This window comes from Petaurus breviceps, unplaced genomic scaffold (assembly GCF_028583685.1).
Source record: "Petaurus breviceps papuanus isolate PSGF00001 unplaced genomic scaffold, PetGlider_PUasm1.0 183, whole genome shotgun sequence".
Lineage (NCBI taxonomy): Eukaryota > Metazoa > Chordata > Mammalia > Diprotodontia > Petauridae > Petaurus > Petaurus breviceps.
In genome coordinates, this window is record NW_027185791.1 from 4,083,184 (window position 1) to 4,107,874 (window position 24,691).

Sequence of the window (24,691 nt, forward strand, 5' to 3'; positions counted from 1 at the left end):
GTGTGTGTGTGTGTGTGTGTGTGTGTGTGTTCTTACCATGGAGTCCATGAATATTTTAAAAAATACATTTAGATAACTATTTCAAGATAATTACTTCCCTTTATAATCCCATATATTTTATGCATTTAAAAACATTATTGTGAGAAGAAACTAATGGATTTCAGACTGACAAAGGGGTCCATGACATAAAAATAGTTAGGAATCTCTGGACCAGAGTCTCTTTTTATATCTTCAGATCTACATAAAAGTGGCAACAGCTATACTGCAAAGGACATTACTAAATTTAATCAAAAGAATGAATCAGAGCCATGTTCCTTATATTATAATAATGGCATCTTATTTTTTTTAAAGAAAAGTTATTTTTTCTCATCTCACAATGAGTATTATTAGAAACATAATTTGGTGTATTCTCTCTCAACACAATATACTTCACTGTAGTTAACTGAGGATATACCCTTATGAAGACTTAGAGAAAGTCATATAAGCCTTAATAAATTTCCTCCCCTCCAAAAAAAATAAATCAAGCAAAAGCAGGGTGCTACAAATGTTTCAGTATAAGCTACAATAGCTTAACATCGCACTAAGATTTCTGGGACACTTTGTGTATCATTCATACAAGTAGGAGGATAGTCGGTGTTTGAAGTGCCTGAGCTTCATGTCAGGATTCTATGGAATATAAAGGTATCACACGATAACTCTACAAAAAACTAAGGGTCTATTATTAAATACTAAATACAATAGCCATTTGTTTTTTTAAATATCAAAAACCATACAACCATGCAAGAAGAGATAGTAAGAGACACTCCATTTAAAATAACTTCAGAGAGTATAAAATACCTGGGAGTTCAGCTACCAAAACAAACCCTGGAACTATATGAACAAAATTATAAAAAAGTTTTTTATACAAATAAAATCAGATTTAAATAACTGGGAAATATTAATTACTCATGAGTAGTAGGCAGGACCAATATAATAAAAATGACAATTTTACCTAAAGTAATTTATATATTCAATGTCATACCAATGAATTACCAAAAAATTATTTCACTAAATCAGAAAAACAAAAACATAGTTAATTTAAAGGAACAAAAAGTCAAGAATATCGAAGGAACTAATCAAAAAAATGTAAAGAAAAGTGACTTAGAGGTACCAGACCGGATCATAAACTCCATTTGTAAGGCAGTAATTATTACAACTATCTGGCACAGGCTAAGATATAGAAAGGCAGATCAGAGGAACAAAGTAGACACAGAATTTACTGCAGCAAATAAATATAGTAAACCTGTATTTGACGAGGACAAAGATAAGGATAAGAATTAATTACTTGGTAAAAATTACTGGGAAAACTGGAAGTAGTATGACAGAAATTGGGCATAGACCAATATCTTACAACATTTTTCAGGATAAGATCAAAATGGATATATGACGTGGATATAAAGGGAGATAGTATAAGAAAATCTGAAGAACAAAGAATATATGAACACATATATAAGAACACAGATTTATGGAGAGGTGAACAATTTATGAATAAACAAGAGATAGCACTATGAGGTGTAAAACTGGTAATTTGGATTACATTAGATTAAAAAGATTTTGTACAAACAAAACAAATGCAGCCAAGTTCAGAAGGAAAGTAGAAAACTAGGGAAAAAATATTTAGACAGTTCATTAGATAAAGGTCTCATATCTCAAATATAAATAACTTTATCAAATCTATAAGAAGATGAGTCATTTCCCAATTGATAAATGGTCAAAGGATATAAATAGACAGTTTTCCAAGGAAGTAATCAAAAGAATTTACAGTCATATAAAAATGCTCTAAATCATTATTGATTAGAGAATTGCAAATTAAAACAACCTTGAAATATCATTTTTCACATACCAGATTGGCTAATATGATTAAAAGGGAAAGTGACAAACATTAGAGGGGATGTGGAAAAATTGGGGCCTTAATTCACTGTTGATAGAACTGTGAACTGATCCAACCATTTTGGAGAGCAATTTGGAATTATGCCCAAAGGGTTATTAAACTGCCTATATCCTTTGACTCAGCAATACTACTGCTAGGTCTGTTTCCCAAGATGATTAGGGAAAAAGGAAAAGAACTTACATGTTCTAAGATAATTTATAGTAATTCTTTGTTGGCAAAGAACTGGAAATTGCATGGATGCCTGCCAATTAGGAATGACTGAACAAGTTGTGGTAAATGATTGTGAAGGAATACTACTATGCTATAAGAAATGATGAGCTCAATGATCTTAGAAAAACATGGATAGGGGTGGCTAGGTGGTACAGTGAATAGAGCACTGGGACCCGAGTTCAAATCTGGCCTCAGACACTTAACACTTACTAGTTGTGTGACCTTGGGCAAGTCACTTAACCCCAACTGCCCTACCTTCCCCCCTCCAAAAAGCAAAAAAACCCCCAAACCAAACAAACAACATGAATAGACCTACATGAAATAATGAAGAGCAAAATGAGCAGAACCAAGAGAAAGTTGTATACAGTGACAATATTGTTTTAAGAATGACCTTAAGAGAATAAGTCATTTTGACTATTATGAATATCCAAATTACCCACAAAGGAAGATGCTATATACATTCAGAGAAAGAACTGAAAAATAGGAGTATGTATAGAATGGTTTTACATACATTAGTATATTTGTGCCTAATGGTAGCCATCTCTAGGGCAGGGTGGTGAGGGGGAAGTGAGAGGGAGGGAAAGAAAGGAAATCAAAGTTACATGATAACTTTATTATATATGTAAAAGAACAGCAAGAAAGAAACAGCAAAAGAACAGATATGCAGTTTCATGTACAATCATCTTTTTTTCTATTCTATTATCTTATGGAAATGCTTAAGTTCAGAATAAAATAAAAAAAAAACAGAAAAAACTGCACCAAAATTTAAGTTTTCCATTAAAAAAATTAACGTAAAGCCTATCTAAAAATGTTATCACAAGCTTCTGTGACTATATTGAAGCTTGAACAAAGACTATGTCACCATCTCGAATTATTTACTGAGGGTCCCCCAGGATCAAAAGCAGTGGTCTGTTGCAAATTTGGGACCTGATATTCTACCTCATTTGAATTTATTTCTTTTTTCAAATGTTTTATTAACTTCTGAATTACATCATTCATTTCTGCCAGAGTTTGAGTTACAAATTTTCTCCCCGTTTTTCCCCTACCCACCGCCCCTAAATAGCAGTCCCACAGGATATCCCCTCCTCCAATCTGCTCTCTCCCATATTTTCTCCCATACCCCTTTCAACTTTTCCAGTGGATCTCTATGCCCCAGTGCCTGTATATCTTATTTCCCAATTACATGTAAAATAGTATCTCATTTGAATTTATAAAGTATCCTATTTATTCCTGTATCCTAAGCTGTAAAGAATTTGAGGTTAAACTAGTTCAGAAAAAAACTGGAGAATCAGGTTTCAGAGGGTATCAAAACTTGATTTTAAAATGAAACTTCTTTTTTAGGTGACTCCAGTAGACTAAGCTCTGGAGAAAAAGAATTTAGTGTGTTCACTCTCAACACACACCCATAAACACACATACACACACACCACATGTCCTCATATAGAAAATTCAGTAAGAGCATTAACTAGATTATGATGAAAAAAAAAAAACAACAGTGGATGCAATATCGTACAATGTAAAGAACACTGGCTCTGTAGTCAGAGAACCTATGTTCTGTTTCTACTTCTGATGTTTAATGTGTTATCTTGAGCAAGTAACTTAATTGCCCTAGGGATCAGTTTCCTCATTTGCAAAAAGAGGGGACAGGACTAGAAGGCCCTCCAATCTCTAGATCTATGATAGACCCCATAATAGAAAGGGCATGCTTAAACATCAATGATGTTAGTTTCCAAAAAAGCCATCAGTAAAATTCTACCAAATTCCAAAAGTCAAGAATCTAAACTAAGAAAAACAGACAAACATTTAAGGCCCAGCAAAGTTGAATATGAAAAAGTTTAAGCATCAAGGGACTGGGATAGGTAAGAGAACAGAGACATTATAGTGTAATCCAAATATACTTTATATAAGAGACTAGATCCCATAAAATCAATAAAATACTACCTGGGTATTAAGCTACATACTTTTTATCACCTTTTTCTGGATGTTAGGAAATCACTGTTCAGTACTGACCTACTTTCATGATGACAATTTGTTCATTGACTAGTAAAAGCTTAATGGCTAGAAAAAGCCAATTGCTTCTAACTTAGCATGGTCTCATCATATATTTAATATCTTACTTAGCTCAAATCATTTAAGTATTAGAAAGCAAAACTGTAATTACTTGTGTATATTCTAAAACAGTCCTACAGACTCTATTAAGTGAAATACTTTAATTCTGCATCTACATCCAGGATTTTTTTTTAATGTTTGGGAGAAAATGAATATGAAAACATTAAACTATTTATAAAACTGTATAGTAAAACTTGTCAGTAATTAAAAAATAAGACTATTTCCAAATTTATACTTACCTACAATACTCTTCTCTGGAGCTGGAGGCACAATATAACCAACATGTAAGTACTTTGTGGCTAATTTGCTGTGTAATCCAAGAAAGTCGCTAAACCTTCTTTTAACTGAAAATTCATTCTTATTGAACATGGATAGGGAAGTCTGTCAAAAATAAGAAAATGAAGAATTTAAGATAAATATTAAATAGATAAGTTGACGTTAAAAATTATATCCTAGTCCCAAAATCTTGGCTCTCTAGGTTTGTCAAATACTAGATTACTATGGTCATTTACTACTATAATAATCTAATGTTTAACAAATCCAAAGGACCAAGATTTGGGGACAATAAATCACTATTTGACAAAATTTTCTGGAAAAACTAGAAAGCAGTTTGGCAGAAACTAGGTAAAGAGAAACCTTTAACACCATATAATGAGATAGTAAAAATGGGCACATGATTCAGACGTAAAGGGTGATATCATAAGCAAATTAGTACCTGTCAGATTTATAGATCAGAGAATAATTTAGGACCAAAGAAGAGATGAGAACATTACAGGATGTAAAACAAAATATATTGGTTACATTAAATTAAGAAGTTTTTGCAAAAACAAAACCAATGCAGCCAAGATGAGAAGGAAAGCAGGAAACTGGGTGGAATATTTACAGCAAGTTTCCCTAATAAAGGCCTCCTTTCTCTAATATATATAAAGTACTGAGTCAAATTTGCAATACAAGAGATTTCCCAAGTGAAAAATGGTCAAAGGATATGAACAAGCAGTTTGCAGAAGAAATCAGTTATTACAGTCATATGAAAAAAATGCTCTAATCACTATTTATTAAAGAAATGCAAATTAAAACAACTCTGAGGTACCACCTTACACCTATCAGATTGACAAATATAACAGTAAAAGAAAATGACAAATGCTAGACGGGATATGGAAAAATAAGGCACTGCTGGTTGAGCTATGAACTGATCCAATTATTCTGGAGAGTGATTTGTAATTTATGCCTGAAGGGCTACAAAACTGTGCATACCCTCTGATCTAGCAATATCACTAGTAGGCTTGTACTTGAAAGAAATTTTTTTTTTAAAGGAACAGGACTTATGTACAAAAATATTTATAGCAGCTCTTTCTGTGGTGGCAAAGAACTGGAAATTGAGAGGACACTCATCAATCGGGGAATGGCTGAACATGTTGTGGTATGTGATCTGTGATTGGATACTATTGTACTTCAAGAATGAGGAGCAATTTCAGAAAAGCCTGGGAAGACTTACATGAACTGATGCCAAGTGAAATGAGCAGGACTGGAACACTGCACCAGCAATAGTAATATTGTAATGATGACCAATTGTGAACGACTTGACTTTTCTCAGCAATCATATAATCAAAAATAATTCTAAAGGACTGATGATGAAAAATGCTATCTATCCACCTCTACAGAAAGAGCTGATGGAGTGTGAATGGCAGACTGAAGCATACTTTTAAAACTTTATTATATTCTTGCTTTTTTGGTCTGTGTTTTCTTTTGCAATATGGCTAAAATGGAAATGTTTTATGTGACTTCATGTGTATAATCTCTCTTATACTGCTTGCCTTCTCAAAAAGGGGGAGGGACAGAATTTAGAACTCAAAATTTGAATGTTAATATTTTTTGTTTACATGCAATTGAGAAAAATAACAAAAATAATGCTTGGAAGACCCTGCAAAAAATTATTACATGCTATAGTACTTTCAAATAAATGAATATAAGCAATTAAGTCAATGTTTTAGAAAGAAGGTTAGAGACCACAAATGTTTTGCCTAGATACTTAGTTGTATTAAATGCTGTAAAAAGCTTATATGAACTGATACAAAAGCAATACTGTATGATGATCAATGTGAATGACTTAGTTATTCTCAGCCATACAATGATCCAAGACAATTCCAAAGGACTCATGATGAAAAATGTAATCCACGTCCAAAATAAAACTGAGGGAAGCTGAATACAGATTGAAGAACGCTATTTTTCACTTTACTTTTTGATGTTTTTTTTTTCCTTTTGGTCTCTTTCTTCTTTCACAATATGACTAGTATGGAAATATATTTTACATAAGTGCACATATATAACATATCAAATTGCTTACTGCCTTAAGAGGGGGAGGTGAAGGAGGGAGAAAAATTGGAACTCAAAATTTTAAAAACAATGTCAAAAATTGTCTTTACATGTAATTGGAAAAAAATAAAATATGATTAAAAATGTTGTCAAAGCAATGCTAAATGATGCAGGAAGGCTCACCTTTGTTGTTACTCTATATGCCATATAAGCATTCATGCCATCACCTACAAGACAAGTAATAAAATGAAAGAACTATTAAAGAAAGTTTTTTGAAGAGAAAGCAATTTTAAAAATATTGTAGCTATTAACTTACATTTAGTAAAGAAAAAAATATAAATAACAAAAGTTTTATAAAATAATATGAAATGAAGCACAAAAAATGCCTCACCAACTTTCTCTGGGTCTGAAACACCAATTTCTATATCAAAAACATCTCCATTTGCTTCTTCTTCAATCTAGAAAAGAGAAATTTGTGGTACTAGTGGTCAAATTCTAATTTTTGTTAGATCTATAACAAACAATATAATGTGGATCACGACTGAGTCCAATATAAGTTGCAGATAACATAAGCAGTTGGTACACATTTATGACAAATCCACTTGAAGCCTCACTTTCAAAAAAAAATACTTTTTCAATTCTCCAAATACCCAGATTTTTATTTTTTTGTTTGCTATAAATATAAATAAATGGAAGGTATTACTTCCATAATGATAGAGAACTTTGTGTTCCTATATTCATAGAGATTATGGACAAAAATGCTAGGTTTTTTATATCTGCATAAAGCCTTAGGTCTTTTCACAGTAAATATTAAAATCTACAGCTATAAAATTTGTACCTCTACTATTTAACAATGACAAAATAATCAATGCTTTGGGGATAAGAATTTTACCATATCTATTTCTGGAAAATGTTATACTCATAATGAACAGCTTTCTAGCTTCAAGATTTCTCTGTGCTTCCTAATAAGCACGCATTCTCCCTGGAGGTTGATAAAAGCTAATATGTAATATGATAAGCAACTGTTTACAAAGCATACCGAACAATACAGCAAATAGAAAAATGATAAATCTAAGATACAACTAAAGAAGCCTTAAAAAAAAAACAAAACCTAATCAGTGGTCTTTCACTAAATAATGTAGGTTGTTTTTTTTTTTACAAGAAAACACCTTTTTTGGGGGGGAGGGGCATATGTGAAAAGGATATTCACCATTATGAATCACTCAAATGATATCGAAATATTTGAAAATTAGCTACTTTCTCATCTATAGTTAATTCTCAACTGTCTATTTCTATAGCAAATGTCGTAAGCACATATTTTTTTTGACAGTTTGAACTTTCCTTTCTTAAAGTAATGTGCTTTAATGTACCTTCAATAGCCATAACTTATTTTTTACAATAGTGGATAAGTGAAAATATTCAAGTATTTGCAGGCATAATTTTACTAGATTTAAAATTCAAGAAATAATGTGGCACAGAGAATAGTGTTGAGTTTGGAAACAGAAAGACATTAAAATCCTGCCTCTGTAACCCACAAGTTGTGACCTTGGGCAAGTTATTTAACCTCCCTTTCAACCACTTAACATCCAGCAATACCCAAGGACTTATCTAAAGCTTCCTTACATTTGTAAATCTCCTCAGTTTAATAAAATACTTGTGTGTGTGTGTGTGTGTGTGTGTGTGTGTTTTCCCAACAATCCTGTGGGATAAGCATTACTCCATTTTAAAGATGATGAAACCGGGCTCAGAGGTCTGTGGTTTGGCTGAGGTTTCATGGAAAGGAAGAGATGGGTCAAGAGAAGGATCAAACCCAGACCCTGCTTTTTTGAAAGGCTTATCATAGTAAGACTAAATTGCAGAAAGGAAATAAAACTGATAATTTAACATAGTGATTTACATAGCAAAATGTATTTTTAAGTTATAAAACTATTCAGTACCTCATCCCTAGATCTATCGAAGATCACAGGAGCAGACATACTTTTTGATTCAATTCTGGGTGCCATTAATGTGGTAGGTGTTATAGGGGTGATTGCAGGAGAAGGCTCAGGAGAAAGTATAGGCTCCCTTTCTGGACTATCCAAAGAAACTTCTTCTGTGGCTTCTAGACACAAATTAAGCAAGTTAATAAAAAATACTGAAAGGAAAGCTTATAATTCTAGTACAGTTTATTAAACATTGAAAAGAGCTACAAACCCTGCCCACAAATAAATACAGTTAACAAGCATCTCTTAAGTTTATCATAACTTTAATTACAAAATAATTTTCTTATCTTTCTTCCTAATAGTTCACCTTAACTTTAAAGTTAATGATTAAAAAAAAAACTCATGAAACAATTTACTAAGTCAATTCTTAGTTTTATATATTAACTGGAGGGGATAAGGATGAGGATTAAAAAAATTATTTTGTAATTGGCTTTCTGATAATGTATATTTTATATGTGGGACAAAATTCCTTTTCAAAGCTCTTGTACTTAAGATAACATTTAAAATTAATCTGCATACATAAATCAACTTTGGCAGGAAGTTGATTAGAAGAAGTTGAACTGGGAATCAAAATTTCAGAATCATAGTAATAAAGAATATGCAAGTTGGAAGGGGCAGCAGTCCAATAAAACCCCCAGATTCCTTTTATAACCATGACCCCTCCTTGTACTTGTGACACTAATATGCTGTACCTAAAAGTAAGATTTCATATTTATCTCTACCGAATTTCATCTTAGACTCAGCACAACAATCTAGTCTAAGATTCATATTAGATTCTCACTCTGTCCTCTATTGTGTTAGCTCTTTCAAACAGCTTTGTGTCATCTGCAAATCTGAGGTTACCAGATATACATTCAACCAAATCATCAATAAAAATGTTAAATAGCACAGCGCCAAGCACAAAGCCTTAGAGTCACTGGAAACCTCTTGCCACACTTACACTGAAGCATTAGCAACTACTCTTTGAGTTAAGTCATCCAACCAGTTCTGAATCCATCTTCTCCATGAAGAGAGCATGAGATACTTTATCAAAAGCTTTGCTAAAGGGGTGGCCAGGAAGCACAGCGAGTAAGAACACTGGCTCCAGTGTCAGGAGATGACCTGGGGATCAAATCCAGGCTCAGATACTTAGCACCACACCCAGAAATAACTGGCCGTGTAACCTTGAGCAAGTTACTTAACCCCGATTGCTTAAAAAAAAAAATAAAGCTTTGCTAAACTCTAAATAAATTACATCCCTAGCATCCTTCTCATTTACTAGTTTAGTAATCCTGTGACAAAAGGAAAAGTGATTAGTCTGGCATGATCTGTTCTTGAAGAAGTGATACTGGCTTTCTATAATCACCTCCAACTATCTCTAAAGATACTTACTAAAAAAGAATTGAAACCCAACCTACTTGCCTGGAGTTTGCAGATTCTGTTCATATCCCTTTTTTGGGGGGAAATTTGTGTCTTCCAATCTTTCAAATAGTATTGATAGTGGCCCAGCAATCACATTTGCTATTTCTTTCAGTATCTAAGAAAGCACTAATCTGGAAGGCTTAAGTACTGTTAATATCTCGTTGTGTATCAGTCCCAACCACTGCACTCCCTGTCATTTTTGATTGTCATATCCGGTGTAAAGGTCATTTTCATAGGCAGAGAAAAAAACCCACCAAAAGAAGAACTGAAAAGCTCTGCCTTCTATTCTCATCTCAACTATCCTAAACAAAATCCTTTTTCAATCTCTGACCCTCCCCTTTCTCCCAAAATATGTAAAACAAACAAGCAAAAAACCCTTTTTTTTATCCAGAGTCCCTCTAGTCATAGCTCGTCTTAGCATTTCCCGGCACTTTTTTTTACAGGACCACATTATGCTCTTAGTTCATTCTCTGCTACCCAGCCTTGCTCCCACCTTCTGTTTTCTTTTTTTAAATCTATGCTGGCTGGTGAAATCTCTGTGTATCTATCTGCATCCAGTTGTAATCCCAGATTTCTTCCTTAATGGAAACTACTTTTGTGTTTTTAGATTTTTATTCTTGAATATCTTCCATTCCTTCTGGGTTGACTTCCCCAGCAGTAGTTCATGAGATTCTACGTTACATTTCCTTGGAACTTCTGGAATATGCTTTCACAAAATCGAGGGTGAGCGTCAGACTAGGTGTAGAATTCCTCTCCTCTATCAAAAACTCCTGATAGGGGTGGTCTCTGTGCCCCAGAGTTCCAGTCATATTTACCTCAACAATAAGTTCCACCGTGTTAGTGAAAAGAACACCTAGAATAAAATTCCTGCCCGCTGGTTCTGCTACTTTTTGTAGCATAAAACTACAAAAAAATAAGTCAAGAATTTATTAACTGCTCTGCTTGTGGCAGAGAGGGAGAGAAAAATAAGAAGGAAAAAGAGAGGGAGGAAGGAGAGAGGGAAAGAAAGGGAGAGGGAGGAAGAAAGGGAAGGAAGGAGACAGTATTCTAGTAGATGTTTGAATAACTGAAATCCCCCATGAGTATTCCTTTGGGGCAGACTACTGAACTGCTGCTTAAAGTCCTGTTCTATTTTACTCTTTTTGTTCAGGTGGTTTGTAGTATATTCCAATGACACACTCATATCTCTACCTTGACTGACCTCCATCCAAATGAAACCCCAGTTCCTGGATTTCCTCATGTAAGTAACCTTTTTTAAATTTGCATGTTTTTTTCCCTGAATTTAATAAATTGAGAGAAAGAGTGAGAGAGGGTAAGAATATGTGTGTGGGGGGAAAGAAGAGGGGGGAAAGAGAGAGCGCAAATCTATGGAAAACCACTCATTTTCTATACATTTTTTTAAACATGTACTAAATTCAACGTTTCTTCTAAATAGGACGTTTGTCCTTGTCCTGTTAGGTTTTCTTCTGCATATATATGCATATGTGTATATATATGTATATGTCTATATATACATGCTTCTACACACACACACACACTCTCTCTCTTTTCTTTTTTTCTGCAACACTACTGCAAAGTCCCCCTCCATGCCTAAAACCCTAATCCCCAAATAAAAAAGGAAAAGAACAACCCTTATAACAAATAAGACTGGTCAATCAAAACAAATCTGCAAACCTTCCATGTCCAAAAATATATCTTTCTGCATCCCGAATTCGTCACCTTTCTGTCAGGAGGCAGAATGCATGCTTTATCGTCCATCCTCTGGAACCCTGGTTGGTGACTGCATAGATCAGAGTTCCAAATCTTTTAAGGCTGTTTTTCCTTACAATGTTATTGTTACTATATAAATTGTCTCCTGCTTCTGCCCACTTTACTCTATCAATTCGTATAGGTCTTTCTATGTTTCTCTAAAACAGTCCATTTTATAATTTCTCTCAGCACAATAATATTCCTCTTTAAACAATTACCATCTCTGTTCAGCCATTCCCCAATTGATAACCTTCTCCCTTTGCTTTTAGTTCTTTTCTATGACAAAGAATTGCTACAAGTATTTTACCCTTTTCTTTGGGAGTAGAGGCTTTGTAGTGGAATTGCTAGGTTAAAAAAAAAATACACAATTTAGTGACTTGGAGGGCATAGATCTAAATTGTTTTCCAGAATGGTTGCACCAGTTCATGTTTTCTTGCAGCCTCTCTACCAACTGTCATTCTACTGTTTTTGCCATTTTTGCAAACCTTATAGGACTGATATAGATCCTTATAATTGTAGTAACTTGCATTTCTTTAATTATGAGTGATTTAGGGTATTTTTATATTGTTGATTAATAGCTTCTTTTGCAAACAGCTCATATATGAAAATTTTTCTGTTAGGGAGTGGTTATTAATTCTTATACATCTGAATCAGTTCCTCCTATGGTTTGGATATCAGACATTTATTAAGGAAAATTTGCAACAAATATTTTTCCCAATTAATTATTTCACTCATATGCATTGCTTTTCTTTGTGCTAAAACTTTTCAATTGTATGAAATCAAAACTGTCTCTCTGCAACTTGTTTAGTCAAGAACTTTCCCCTCTACCCACAGCTGTGAAAGATCATTTCCTTCCTGGATCCCCTCACTTGTTTATAAGGTGACCTTTTATATCTAAGTTATGTATAGATTTGAAGCTTATTTATAGCATATGGTATGAGATATTGGTCTGAACTTAATTTCTGCCACACTCCTTTCTAGTTTTCTCAGTAGTTTTTGTCAAACTCTGAATCCCTGAGTTTAAGGAACATTTAATACTGCAGTAAGACTTTTGGGCCTTATATATAATTTATATATAAATATACAGTTCCTCAACTTTTTTTCTGATAGGGCGGTTGCATTCAAAGATGTCTGCAAACCATTATTGTCTTTGGTATTTCAACTGGTATGGCACTGAATCCGTAATTCATTTAGGTAACACTGAGCAATTATTTAGACCATTCTATCGAATTACTTAACCTTGCATTTCTTAAAAGTCTTGTAGCTTTACAAGTCTTACATAATTCTTCTGTATGTCTGAGTAGCTAGATTACCAAATATTTTGTATATTCTATTATTCTGAATGAAATTCCTTTTCCATCTCAGAGTACTACTGTTCCTATATGTTACTTTTAGTAATACATAGGAAAGCTGAAGATTTTTATGGGTTTCTTCTATATACTTCTACTTTATATGTTATTACTTCAATTAATTTGCTAGTTGAATTGCTAAAGTTCTTTAAATTAACTATGGTATCACATAGGAAAAAGTGAGAATTTTGTTTCTTCTTGGCCTAGGCTTATTCCTTCAAATTATTTTTCTTATCTTATTGTTATAGCTATCATTTCTAGACTTGTATCAAATAATAGGGTAGGTAATGATAGGTATCTCTGCTTTACCCCTGATCTTAGTGGAAAGACTTTTAAGACTTTTTCATTACAGATAAATACAGCACAAGTTGTTGATCTCGGATTAATAATATTTTCCATATAAAGGAATGCTTCACCTATTCTTAGACTTTTTAGTATTTTTAATGTAAATGAAGTGTTTTATTTTGTCAAAATCTCTTTTAGAATCTGCTGATACAATCATGTAATTTTTGTTTTCATTGTTAATGTGGTATATCATATTTATAGTTTTCCTAATACTGAACTAATCCTACATTCCTGGTATAAATCCAACTTAGCCAAGAGTCAAGAATGGGTCCAATTACAGTGGCATCTCAGAGTCAACCTGGATCTTTAAGGAATACAGACCTCCTTCAAATCTGGTGTCTTGAGAAAAAGGAAAAGAGATATATAGTGGAAGCCTCAGGAAGGCAAAGGATTAGTGGTAAGAAGCATATTTTCAAGTGTTGTCTGTGGCATCTAAATGAATGGCTTCTGATTAGAGAGTGGACACAGGTGACGGAGGTGGCCTAAAAGGATGCTGAAGAACTCCAACCACTGATCTACCAATAGAAGATTTAGCATTTGGGTTTCTTTTCTACTTTTCATTCCTTCTATAGGCTGCCTGTTGTTTGCTGTGTTGTAATCATCCATTTAATAGGCATCCTGGTATAGTGAGTAGAAAATTAGCAGAAGGTAGAAGCAGAATAGGACAGTATACTGTGGGCTTCACTGGGTTCAAGTCGTGCTTCAGATACACATTGGGTTGGTTATGTGATGGGGCAAATCTTCTATCCTCTTACTGCCCTAGAAGCTCCCTAAGATTGTTAACTGAAAAGCAGGTCCAGACTTGTACTGGTATGTATGACTAAATGAATGAACATGCATTTATTAAATGCTTACACAATTTATATACTTATAAACTTTAGAAAATGGGATAAATTAATTTGAAATGTACATAATGCTTAACACATTTTATAATATTTAATTCTTAAAATTTTTAAATGAAGAAAAAGTAGCAACTGAGAAAAATATATTGTGGTTAGGTGTTTTTTGCACAAAATATATGGAGTTCTGGAAAACAGTGATTATACTTTTCATCAGAAATTTTTTTCATCAGCACAAACTATTTTTTAAAACTACATACAACATGATATTCAGAGACAAATAAGGCACTAGAATAAAGTTAGATTGTAATCATTTACAGTCATTCATTAATTCAATCTGTGAAAAACTAGAAATCACTATATTTTTCGATTATTTTTCTGGAAGAGCAATGTTTTGACAAAACAATTGGGAATACACCCTATTTTGCTACACAGATACCAAGTACTTCAAATACTATCTGCAATTAACAAATTTCCATTAAAAAGTATTCCATCTAACAAATATACTTCACTTGGCTAGTAAAAAGTTGTATTACTGATAATTACCTGCAAAAAGATCTTCTCTGTCATCATCTAGTATGATTTCTGCAGGTTTAGGACCATTGGAGTTTGTACTTAGATCTTCTGCAGGAAGACTAGCTGGTTCTGGAGATGATGGACTTGACTGGTTAAAAAAACAGATAACACATAAAAGATTGGTATGTTACCTCTCAGTACTTGTGTTTTCTTTCTTTTTTTTTTTTTAAGCAATTGGGGTTAAGTAACTTGCTCAAGGTTACATGGCCAGTTATTATTTCTGGGTGTGGTGCTGAGTATCTGAGCCCGGATTTGATCCAGGTCATCCCGACACTGGAGCCGGTGCTCTAACTCGTTGAGCCACCTGGCCGCCCCTAAGCAATTGGGGTTAAGTAACTTGCTCAAGGTTACACAGCCAGGTGTTTCTGGGTGGGTGCTAAGTGTCTGAGCCCGGGATTCGATCTCCAGGTCTTCTCAACACTGGAGCCGGTGCTCTTACTCGCTGTGCTACCTGGCCGCCCCAAGTACTTGTGTTTTCTATATGAACGTTATATTCTTTTTTTAAACAGATTTTTTTTGTTATCTTTTGTTTTTATATTGCCTAGATTTTTCATGTTTTACTCCCAGTATTAAGGCCTCCAAGAACTGGGCCTCAAAATAAAGAATATTTTTGAGGAAAATGAGGAAGAAAATAAAAAGTTATAGTTTTGATAAGAATAAGGAAATAAATTCGGCCATTGATTCATTCATTGTAATCATTCCTGATTGCAATTCAAGAAGATAACCGTGAACAAAAGAAATATACATGTTACATATATGCATCTATATTTATATGATCCTAGTAGATTATGCTTTAGGCAGAATATTGTAAGCATTTCCTTTTCAAAACAGCAAGTCTAATAAAAGCAGCAATATATTCAACTTTAGATTGAGTACTTTCAATGGTATGAGTACTACCTTCACTGACAGAGATTGAAATCCATCTAAAACTTTGTAGATGGTAATTTAAAGTTACCGTGGCTGAAAAATGAAGCATCCTGCAGGAAACTTGGTAGTAAGACTTCTTTAGATGAGAATCGTGGCACAGTAATTTTCAGTCATGTCCTACTCTGTGTGATCTGTTTGGGATTGTCTTGGCAAAGATACTGGAGTGGTTTGCCATTACCTTCTTCATCTCCTTTTCACAGATGAAGAAACTGAGCAAACAGGGTTAAATAACTTGTCCAGGTTAACACAGCTAGTAAGTGTCTGAGGCTAGATTTGAATTCATTAAAATGAGTCTTCCTGACCCCAGGCCCAGTGCTCTAACCACTGCACCACCTAGCTGTCCACTAGAACTGCATTTTGGGAACAAAGGGAAGCTGTTAAGATGACTGGTTTTTTTTTGACCAGATGACTAAATGTGAATGAGACTGCCAGGGCTAGAAAACTTTTTGAAACAAGATGACTTTAAAAAAAATTATTTTAATTTTTTGAAATATTTCTTTGGAGGAGGGAAGGCAAGGAAATTGAGGTTGTGACAGCTAGTAAGTGGGTCAATGTCTGAGGCCGCATTTGAACTCAGGTACTCCTGACTCCAGGGCTGGTGCTCTATCCACTGCACCACCTCGCTGTCCCCAAGATGACTTTTCAAAGGAGCAAATGGGTAGGGGAGGAGATTTGGTGTTGGGTGGATTTTATAAATTTGAAATTTACCTCAATGTACTTAGTTTATTTCAAGTTAACAATACACTTCACACTTTTGTGTACTCTAATTACTTGTGACTGTTTAGAAAATGATAAAAGGGTAGTTAAGTGACTTTGTATCATGTTCTTCCTTCCCCATAACTGAGGCTTAGAGTGGGTCCAATCTATTGTTACACATCTACAAGATGTCTACTTAGTAGGTCCTAGTTAAGAGCTTATTCTCCACTAGCATAGCCTTTAACTACTCAAGGCTACCTCATACCTTGATGAGGCATCAAACTAATGTATTAGTGAAGCTGAAATTGATATCCTTTTAGGATACTGATCTAGGAAAAAAAAAATTAAAACTAAATATAATGCTTTATGATAGATTTCTCCAGAAATTTAAAAATAAAATTCCACTGAGCCCTCTATATTCTTACACATTGCAGGGGTGGTGGTGATAATTGTGTACAAATATTTCAGAAATCTACACATCTTGATAATGTTTCAAAAGAAGTATATAAAGGAGCTTAAAGGTTATTTACTTCTAAAAGTTCAGTACTAGTTAAATTTTAATAAGATGGAAACTCTAACACTTAGTTTCAAATTACCTTAGTTAAGAAAAGTAACAACGTATCTCACAAGTACAAAAGTGACACATGTTGAGTTTTGAGGGTCTGCAAATTTTCAAACACAAGGCATTATAGCAACTAGAAAGTCAACCAAATACCAAAGCGAAGCAACATCCTGTGACAGGGATACAAGTTTAGAGAGCTTAATGTACAGCTGGAAGAGACCATCTAATCCAATCTCATTATTTTAAGGCGAGAAGACTGAGGCCTAGGAAACTTGCCCATATCACAAGTAATAAGTGGCAGAACTGGAATTTCAACACAAGGTCCTTGTGTCTAAATCCAGTAATTTTTCCCTAGACTCTCAGGAACATTGGATTATAGTTCTAGATTTTATATTAACTAGCCATATAATCTGCATAAACCCCAATTTTCTTATCTGAGAAAAAAAAAAAGGATGAGAAAGAGAGGAGGGGAAGAGAAAGTACAGAGAGGTAACAAATTTGAAATTTTATTTGTACATTCAATTTACCTGAAAGACAGGGAAATTCTAGTATGAGAATCTGAATATGTTTGCAAGTCTACAAGCATTACTCTAAAAATTCATTGAAGCTGTTAATAAATATTTTTGAGATTTGCTTCCTTCTGTTGCTATAGGTTAATGTTATCAGAAATATATGTTACTAAACTAAATATGTATGACTTATCTCATTTGTATACTTGGAATTTTGGTGATCTACTTTCCTAGAAAATAAGACATATTTTTACTGCCAGATAACATGAAGTACCAACAAATAATCTTCTTGTTTTTCATCATTCCTTTTTGAAGGCCAAAGACAACACAATACTGGAGTCAGGAGTGAATTCTGACAACAAGAGTTGGAAGGTACCTCACAGATCAGGCACATGTGGTTCATTAGAATGTTTAGAGTGGCAGTGGCTCTGGATCTGCATAACTCCTATTTCCTTTGTGCTTCTATGATTATGCATAGCACCTTCTGTGATGTGGGCATACCATACTGAACAGTGCTGTGCCAGTGCTTCTCATGTCTCACAGTCAATACTAAAGTTCTTTAGAGATACCTGGAGAGTGTCCTTATGTCACTTCTACTGACCATCATATGAGTGTTTACCTTTGTGTGAGTTCTATGTAGAATAGTCTTTTGATGAAGCATATGTTTGGCATTTGAACTATGTGGTCAGCCCATTGAAACTGGTGTAATGGCAAGCACAGAAGTAGTTCACATCTTGTTTCAGCTATTGAATTAACATCTTGTTTCAAGTTTCTTTTGAGTCTTGTATCAAGTCTGTTAAGAAACAGAACGTGTGAACCCTAGAACTCATGAACTCCTGCAACAGGAAGGGGAGGAGCTAATGACCATATATAAGGAGAGGCCTAGGAGACAGCAGAATGGAGAAGAGGACTCTTGTGGTGGCAGATTTTAGAAGGAGAAAACGTGTGGTATCTCGGCCCTCTGTTTATCTGCTCTGTCTGTGTTGATGTTTGTTTATGATACTTTGTACAGAAGCCCTGGAGGAGGGTTTTGGAGGTCCTGGGACTTTACTGATGATTTGAACTGACTTCTTGGACCTTGTTTGTGGGTCTGTGTTGATTTCTACATTGATGATTTGTGTTGAGTTCTCAAACCTTGATGGTGGGTCTTAGTTGATTCACAGGTAGATAGTGAATTGATGATAATGCTGGCAATTGTAGCTCTATTAAGCTTTGTCTTTCCAGAAACAGGAACTGTGAAGGACTTGAGGTTGACTGGACACTGTGAACTTCAATATGGAATGGGAACTGGACAAAGAGCTGGACAAGGAACTGGGAGTTGCCTGCCTTTGACCTCAGGTGACAGTTGGAGCTGGGACCATGGAAGAGGAACCATGGAAGCTGAGAGCCAGCCTGGAGTCAAGCTGAAAGAAGACTTTACTTGGATACTGTGTACTGACTGAGAAGATTATGATTTACTGTGACCTAGGGGTGGAGAACTTTGACTTTTGTACTCTGTGACTGAATTAAGGATTTTGTGATTGACTAAATGATTTTGCTGAAAACCATGTGACCACTTTGGTGAAAACTATGTGGACATTTTAGTGATAAGTTGCTGAGTTGTGACATGGTGAATACTGTATTTTGATTTTCTGTGATAAGATGTAACATTGTGAATGCTGTACCTTGATTTTCTGTGAATATTTTGCTCTGATTTGTAATGGAATAGAGAGTACACTATATTATGTAATCAGAACCTTGAAAGCTGTTCACAGCAGCAGTCCTCTGGAAAGCTGCCCATGTGTGGCTTTACAGTTGGGCTCTCTGTAATAGAGTCTGGTACCTCATCTTGCCAGGATATTGACTGCCTCAATCTTCAGGATGTTCCTGAGACAATTAAAGTGAGAGCAGCCCAGTTTTCTGGCATGGCACTGATAAACTATCCAGGTTTCACAGGCATACCACAATGTAGTTGGCATGACGGCTGTTTAGACTTTCAGTTTTGTTTGCAGCCTGATACCTCTTCTCTCCCATACTTTCTTTTGGAGTCCCCAACAAATGCTAAGTTAGCTCTGGTCATACATGCATCATCCTCATCATCTATGTGGATAGTCCTGGAGACTATGCTGGCAAGGTAAATGATCTTATCCACAGCATTCAAAATTTCTCCATTTACTGTGACCAATGGTTCTATGTGTGGATGATTGCAATGCCGATTGGGTGGAAAGCTCTGCTTTCCTGGTGTTGAGTGTAAGATCAAAATTAGCACAGATGGCAGAGAATCAATCTATACACTACTGCATCTTGGCATCAGAGGTCAAATAACCTTAATTTTTACTGGAAGGAAGGAACGAAGTGAGGTAAGGAGGGAAGGAGAAAGGTAAGAAAAGAAAAAGGGAAGAAGAGGAAACAAGCATTTATTGAGCACCTATTATATGTATGCAGGCATTGTACAAAGTACTTTACAAATATCTCCTTTGATCTTCACAATAGTCCTTGGAGGCAGGTGTTATCATCACCCCCATTTTACGGCTGAGGAAACCGAGGCAGACAGAGGAATCATTTGCCCAGGGTCATACAGCTAGTAAGTGTCTGAGACTGGATTTAAACCCAGGTCTTCTAGACTCCAGGTCTACCACTCTATTCCTCTGTGCCTACTACCTAGGAATTTAGTCTTACTGCTGATAACTAGCTATATGCTTGAAATTTACTCATATATAAAGGAAATGAACTAGAATACCAGAAATCTAGATACAGCAGAGCTCCTTGTGTCATTCTATGTTTCTTTCACCAGGTTTTAAAGTGCATATATCAAACCCTGGGTAAGAAGATTTCCAAATAAAGATTTAAGTTCTCAATCCACAAAGAATAATGAAAGATGTTCACACACATGTATTCACAAGAGAAGCATTTATCCAGGAATTTTATAAAAACTGCTGAAAAATAATATGATAGAGTGATTTATGCAATAAAAAAACTATAGCAGGAAAAAATCATGATTGTTTGGGATCATAGCATAGTATTAGAAATACAAAGAACCTCAGAAAATTACCTAATTAAGTCCCCTCATTTTTACAACTAAGGTAACTGAGGACTAGGGAAGTGAAATAAATTTGTGAAAGTCTCATAGCAAGTAGAAGATCCAGCAATCAGGCCCAGGTCTTGTGCCTCAAAATTTAGTGCTCTTTCTACTATGCTTTTGCATATAAGGTCCACTGCTCACCATCTTTTGGTAGGAAAACACTCTAAACCTCTTTCCCCCCTAATCCTAACAATATGAGTTCACATCTAATTTGTTATTTTTCTCAATGGTATAGTGAAGTTTGGAGTAAGAATCAAATGTTGGGTCCCTGTACTGACCTGCTAATCATTAGCCATGTGATGTTGGGCAAGTCACAAATTTTTTTTTTTTGGTCTTTTTGGAGGAGGGAAGGCAGGGCAATTGGGGTTAAGTGACTTGCCCAAGGTCACACAGCTAGTAAGTGTTAAGTGTCTGGGGCTGCATTTGAACTCAGGTCCTCCTGACTCTAGGGCTGGTGCTCTATTGACTGCATCCACAAATAACAATTTTTCAGAGCCTCCATTTTTTCATCTATAAAAATGAATATTGCCTTAAAAAAGCTATCAATAAAAATACTATTTAAAATATTTTCATTACCTACTTGATAAGGTTATTGTGAACCTTGTGAACAAATGATATTGGTCAATTAATAGTCATTTGTTAAGTTTCTACTATGTGCCATGCTCATCTACAACAGCCTCCTATTTGGTTTCCCTGCCTCTATCTCTTGTCGCTCCAGTACATCCTCCACAGATGCCAAAAGGAATTTCCTAAATTGCAGATCTATACATATCACCTCTTTATTCAATAAACTCCAGTGGCTCCCAACTGCCTCAGAAATCAAACTCTTATTTGACATTCAAAGCTCTTGACAACCTGGACTCTCTTCTTTACATTTCCAGTCTTCTTACACTTTACTCCCTTGCACATACTTTATAATTTAACCATATTGGCCTACCTGCTATTCTATAAACAAGACACACCAACTTCTGTCTTTATGCCTTTGTACTGGCTGTCTTCAATGTTTAGAATACCTATGCCTCTTCAGAACTTAGCTTAAGTGACACCTTCTTCACGAAGCCTTTCTTGGTTTTCCCAACTGTTGTTTCCTTTACAAACTACCTTTTGTTTTTCGATTTTTATGTATTTTTTTAATTTTTGATTTTTAAATATTCCTCACATACTTATTTGTGTACATATTATCTCCCTTGCTTCACTTTTGCTTTTGTATCCCCAGCACCTAGAAAGCCCCAGCTAGCAAACAGTAAATATTTACAAATACTTATTGACTGAATGGCCAAATGAGATGTTTTCAATCCTTTGGAGGTACCTGAATCTTTTCCTTTTTTCCCTGACATCATATAAAGGTCAGAATGACAGAGAAACTATAAGTATATTTACAAAGTTTTAGCTCCATCACAAAGAGTTTATTCACACATTTATGAATATGTATAGGGTTTGGCTCTATTTCATCATGAAACTTTGTGACTGCTGTGTGCTTTATGTTGACTGTAGTACCAATTACAGATTGCAGTTTTTTTTTTAATCAAATTTTATTCAGGTTAACTCCCAAGTCAATCAGGTTGATGTACCTGACACAAGTTTTGGTCATAAGTGAAAATAAGCCAATGGTTTGACAGTAGTTCTAAGCAGACATCTGACACTGTTCTTAGATACTGTACAACAAATATCATTGGTCTGTCTACTACAACAGATTTATATGAGAAAGCACAAATGCCAGATTTTTATGGGTGAAATATTGTACTATCTGTTACTTCCATTAGTAACTATTGATAAGTTTTTTTTTAATTTAAGTAAAAAATAATATCATTCTATAAATTAGACAACAAACAATGGAAATTACCATACTTAGCAACTATACTTATTCTCATAGAAATTAAGTGACAAAAAGGATGGAAATTTCTAAAAACTGATCTTTTTACTAACTTCAACACATGAAGTGACAAATATTTTTTATACTCTCTGCTTTAAAAAAAAAAGTCATATTTATTTGAACAGCCAAGAAAAAAATTAGATTGTAGGGTTTTCTAACTGCCTTACAAAGCATCCTTTCCACTTTTGGATATCTCTGTTAGGAAGTTTCTGCTTGAGCCTCAAGCCTGAATTTGCCTCTTTGCAACTCCCACTCGAAATGACTTATAATTCTTCCCTCTGGGCCAAGCAGAATAACTCTATTCTTTCTTCTATTTGACAGTCCCTTTAAATAGTTGAAGACAGATGTCTTATTCCCTCTTCCCAAGTTCTCTTTTTCAGACTAAAGATCCTAACAATTATAGTAAAATCTCCAATTACCCAGAATTCAAACACAAACATGATAAATCAGTATCATTTTTTAAAGTATCAGAAGTATGCTCAATTCACAGATTTGAGTATTGTGGTATACATGCAACCAATGCTGAAGATATTTTTCTCCATTCCCCTTTCTGGGTTGCTTTATTTCAGTTTGTCTAATTAGTTAGATCAATTGAGACAGTTCCTATTATACCTTTATCTCTCCTGTGAAGATTTCTACTAACGAGGACATTTATTTTTCTATGGTTTGTCTTGCTTTTTTGGCAAAAAAAAAAAAAAAAGTAAAAAATAAAAATTAGTTATCAGAGACAAAATAAGTGCAAGGCAAAGGAAGTATATGGGGATGAAGGCTTTCCCTCTACCTTACCTCCTCTGCCACGGCTGAATCTTCTTGTTGGGTTTTATTATACTATGTTTTCATTTTCAGTGCTATTTTCTATCACTTCCCATCACAAATTATTTTCTAATCAAATGAGACTTCTAACTGTTCCCAAAACTCAATCCTCTACCTCCTGCTCTGAAGCACAGAAATGCAGTGGTACCCATGGCACCACTTCTTCACGAAGCCTTTCCTGATTCTTTCAAGTTGTTAATGTACCTTCTTTCCTCAAATTGCCTTGTTAATTATACTACTTACTCTCTGAACATTATACCTGCTCTTTGGGGATTTCTTTCAGGAGGTGATCAGTGGATTCTTTCAATTTCTATTTTATTCTCTAAGATGTATGGGCAGTTTTCCTTTATAATTTCTTGAAATATTATGTCTGGGTTCTTTTTTTGATCTTGGTTTTCAGACAGTTCAACAATTCTTAAGTTATTGCTCCTTGATCTATTTTCCAAGCTAGTTGTTTTTCCTATGAGATATTTCACATTTTCTTCTATTTTTTTTTTAGGAGTTGCTTTCTTCAGTGAAGTTTCATACCTCTTTTACCATGTGGTCAATTTTGACTTTTCACCTGTTATTTTCTTCAGTATTTTTTGTGCCTCTTTTCATAATTTTCTTGTATAGCTCTCATTTCTTTTCCCAGATTTTCCTCTCCTGCTCTTATTTGATTTCACACACACACACACACACACACACGCACACATGCACACACTTTCCTCTCCTGCTCTTATTTGATTTCTATCTCTCTCTCTCTCTCTCTCTCACACACACACACACACACACACACACACTTGTTGCTATTTTCTCCCTAAATTTCTTTTTTGGTTCTTCTAGGAATTCTTGTTGAGCTTGTGTCCAGTTTGCTCTGTCACCACCACAATTACTCCTCTCTACCCTAGAACTGGGTAAAGAGTGAAAGAGGTGCTAAGCAGCACCTGATTCTGCCCCTAGTGCTAGCACAGCAGGGTCCCTGGGGATCTCTTTCTGGTCTGGTATTCAGTCCCCTTATCACTACTGGGAGCAAGGCACCACTACTGGTGCCCCTGTCTCCACACCCACAGCCAGAAAGTGGCTGTGCTCTCAGCCAAACAGAACCCCTGTGTCTGCAGACCTCTTTTTCTATCTTCCTAAGCTGGAAAAATGACTCACTGGACTTTTTGTTGGCTTTTCTTATCAAAGTTTATTTAGGTGTGGCTTTTTTTAGTTGTTATAGAGATGTCTATTGGGAGAGCCCACAAAGACTACTGGTGTCACGCTACTATCCTGGCTTTGCCTCCCCTCCCCTTATGTCTACTCTAAAAAGAGCAAAAACTTGCAGTCAGAGACTTGGTTTTCTATCTTTGTACCCCTATTGCCTCACACACAATTGTCGTTGTTCAGCCATTTCAGTCGTGTCCAACTTTTCATGACACCATTTAGGGTTTTCTTGGTAAAGACACTAAAGTGGCTTGCCATT

At 35.0% G+C, this 24,691-nt stretch overlaps 1 protein-coding gene across 2 annotated transcripts in view; it reads right to left on the reverse strand.

Annotated features, from left to right (window-relative positions):
• Nucleotides 1–24,691, reverse strand: part of SNX2 (sorting nexin 2) — a 370,668-nt gene that overhangs the window by 30,507 nt on the left and 315,470 nt on the right. For both annotated transcript variants that reach the window (XM_069087818.1, XM_069087817.1), the window contains 5 exons: nucleotides 14,774–14,891; nucleotides 8,500–8,663; nucleotides 6,954–7,020; nucleotides 6,746–6,789; nucleotides 4,489–4,630 (listed from right to left, as the gene is read on the reverse strand). In XM_069087818.1, the coding sequence (XP_068943919.1) occupies nucleotides 4,489–4,630; nucleotides 6,746–6,789; nucleotides 6,954–7,020; nucleotides 8,500–8,663; nucleotides 14,774–14,891 (535 nt within the window). The remainder of the gene's footprint in view (nucleotides 1–4,488; nucleotides 4,631–6,745; nucleotides 6,790–6,953; nucleotides 7,021–8,499; nucleotides 8,664–14,773; nucleotides 14,892–24,691) is intronic.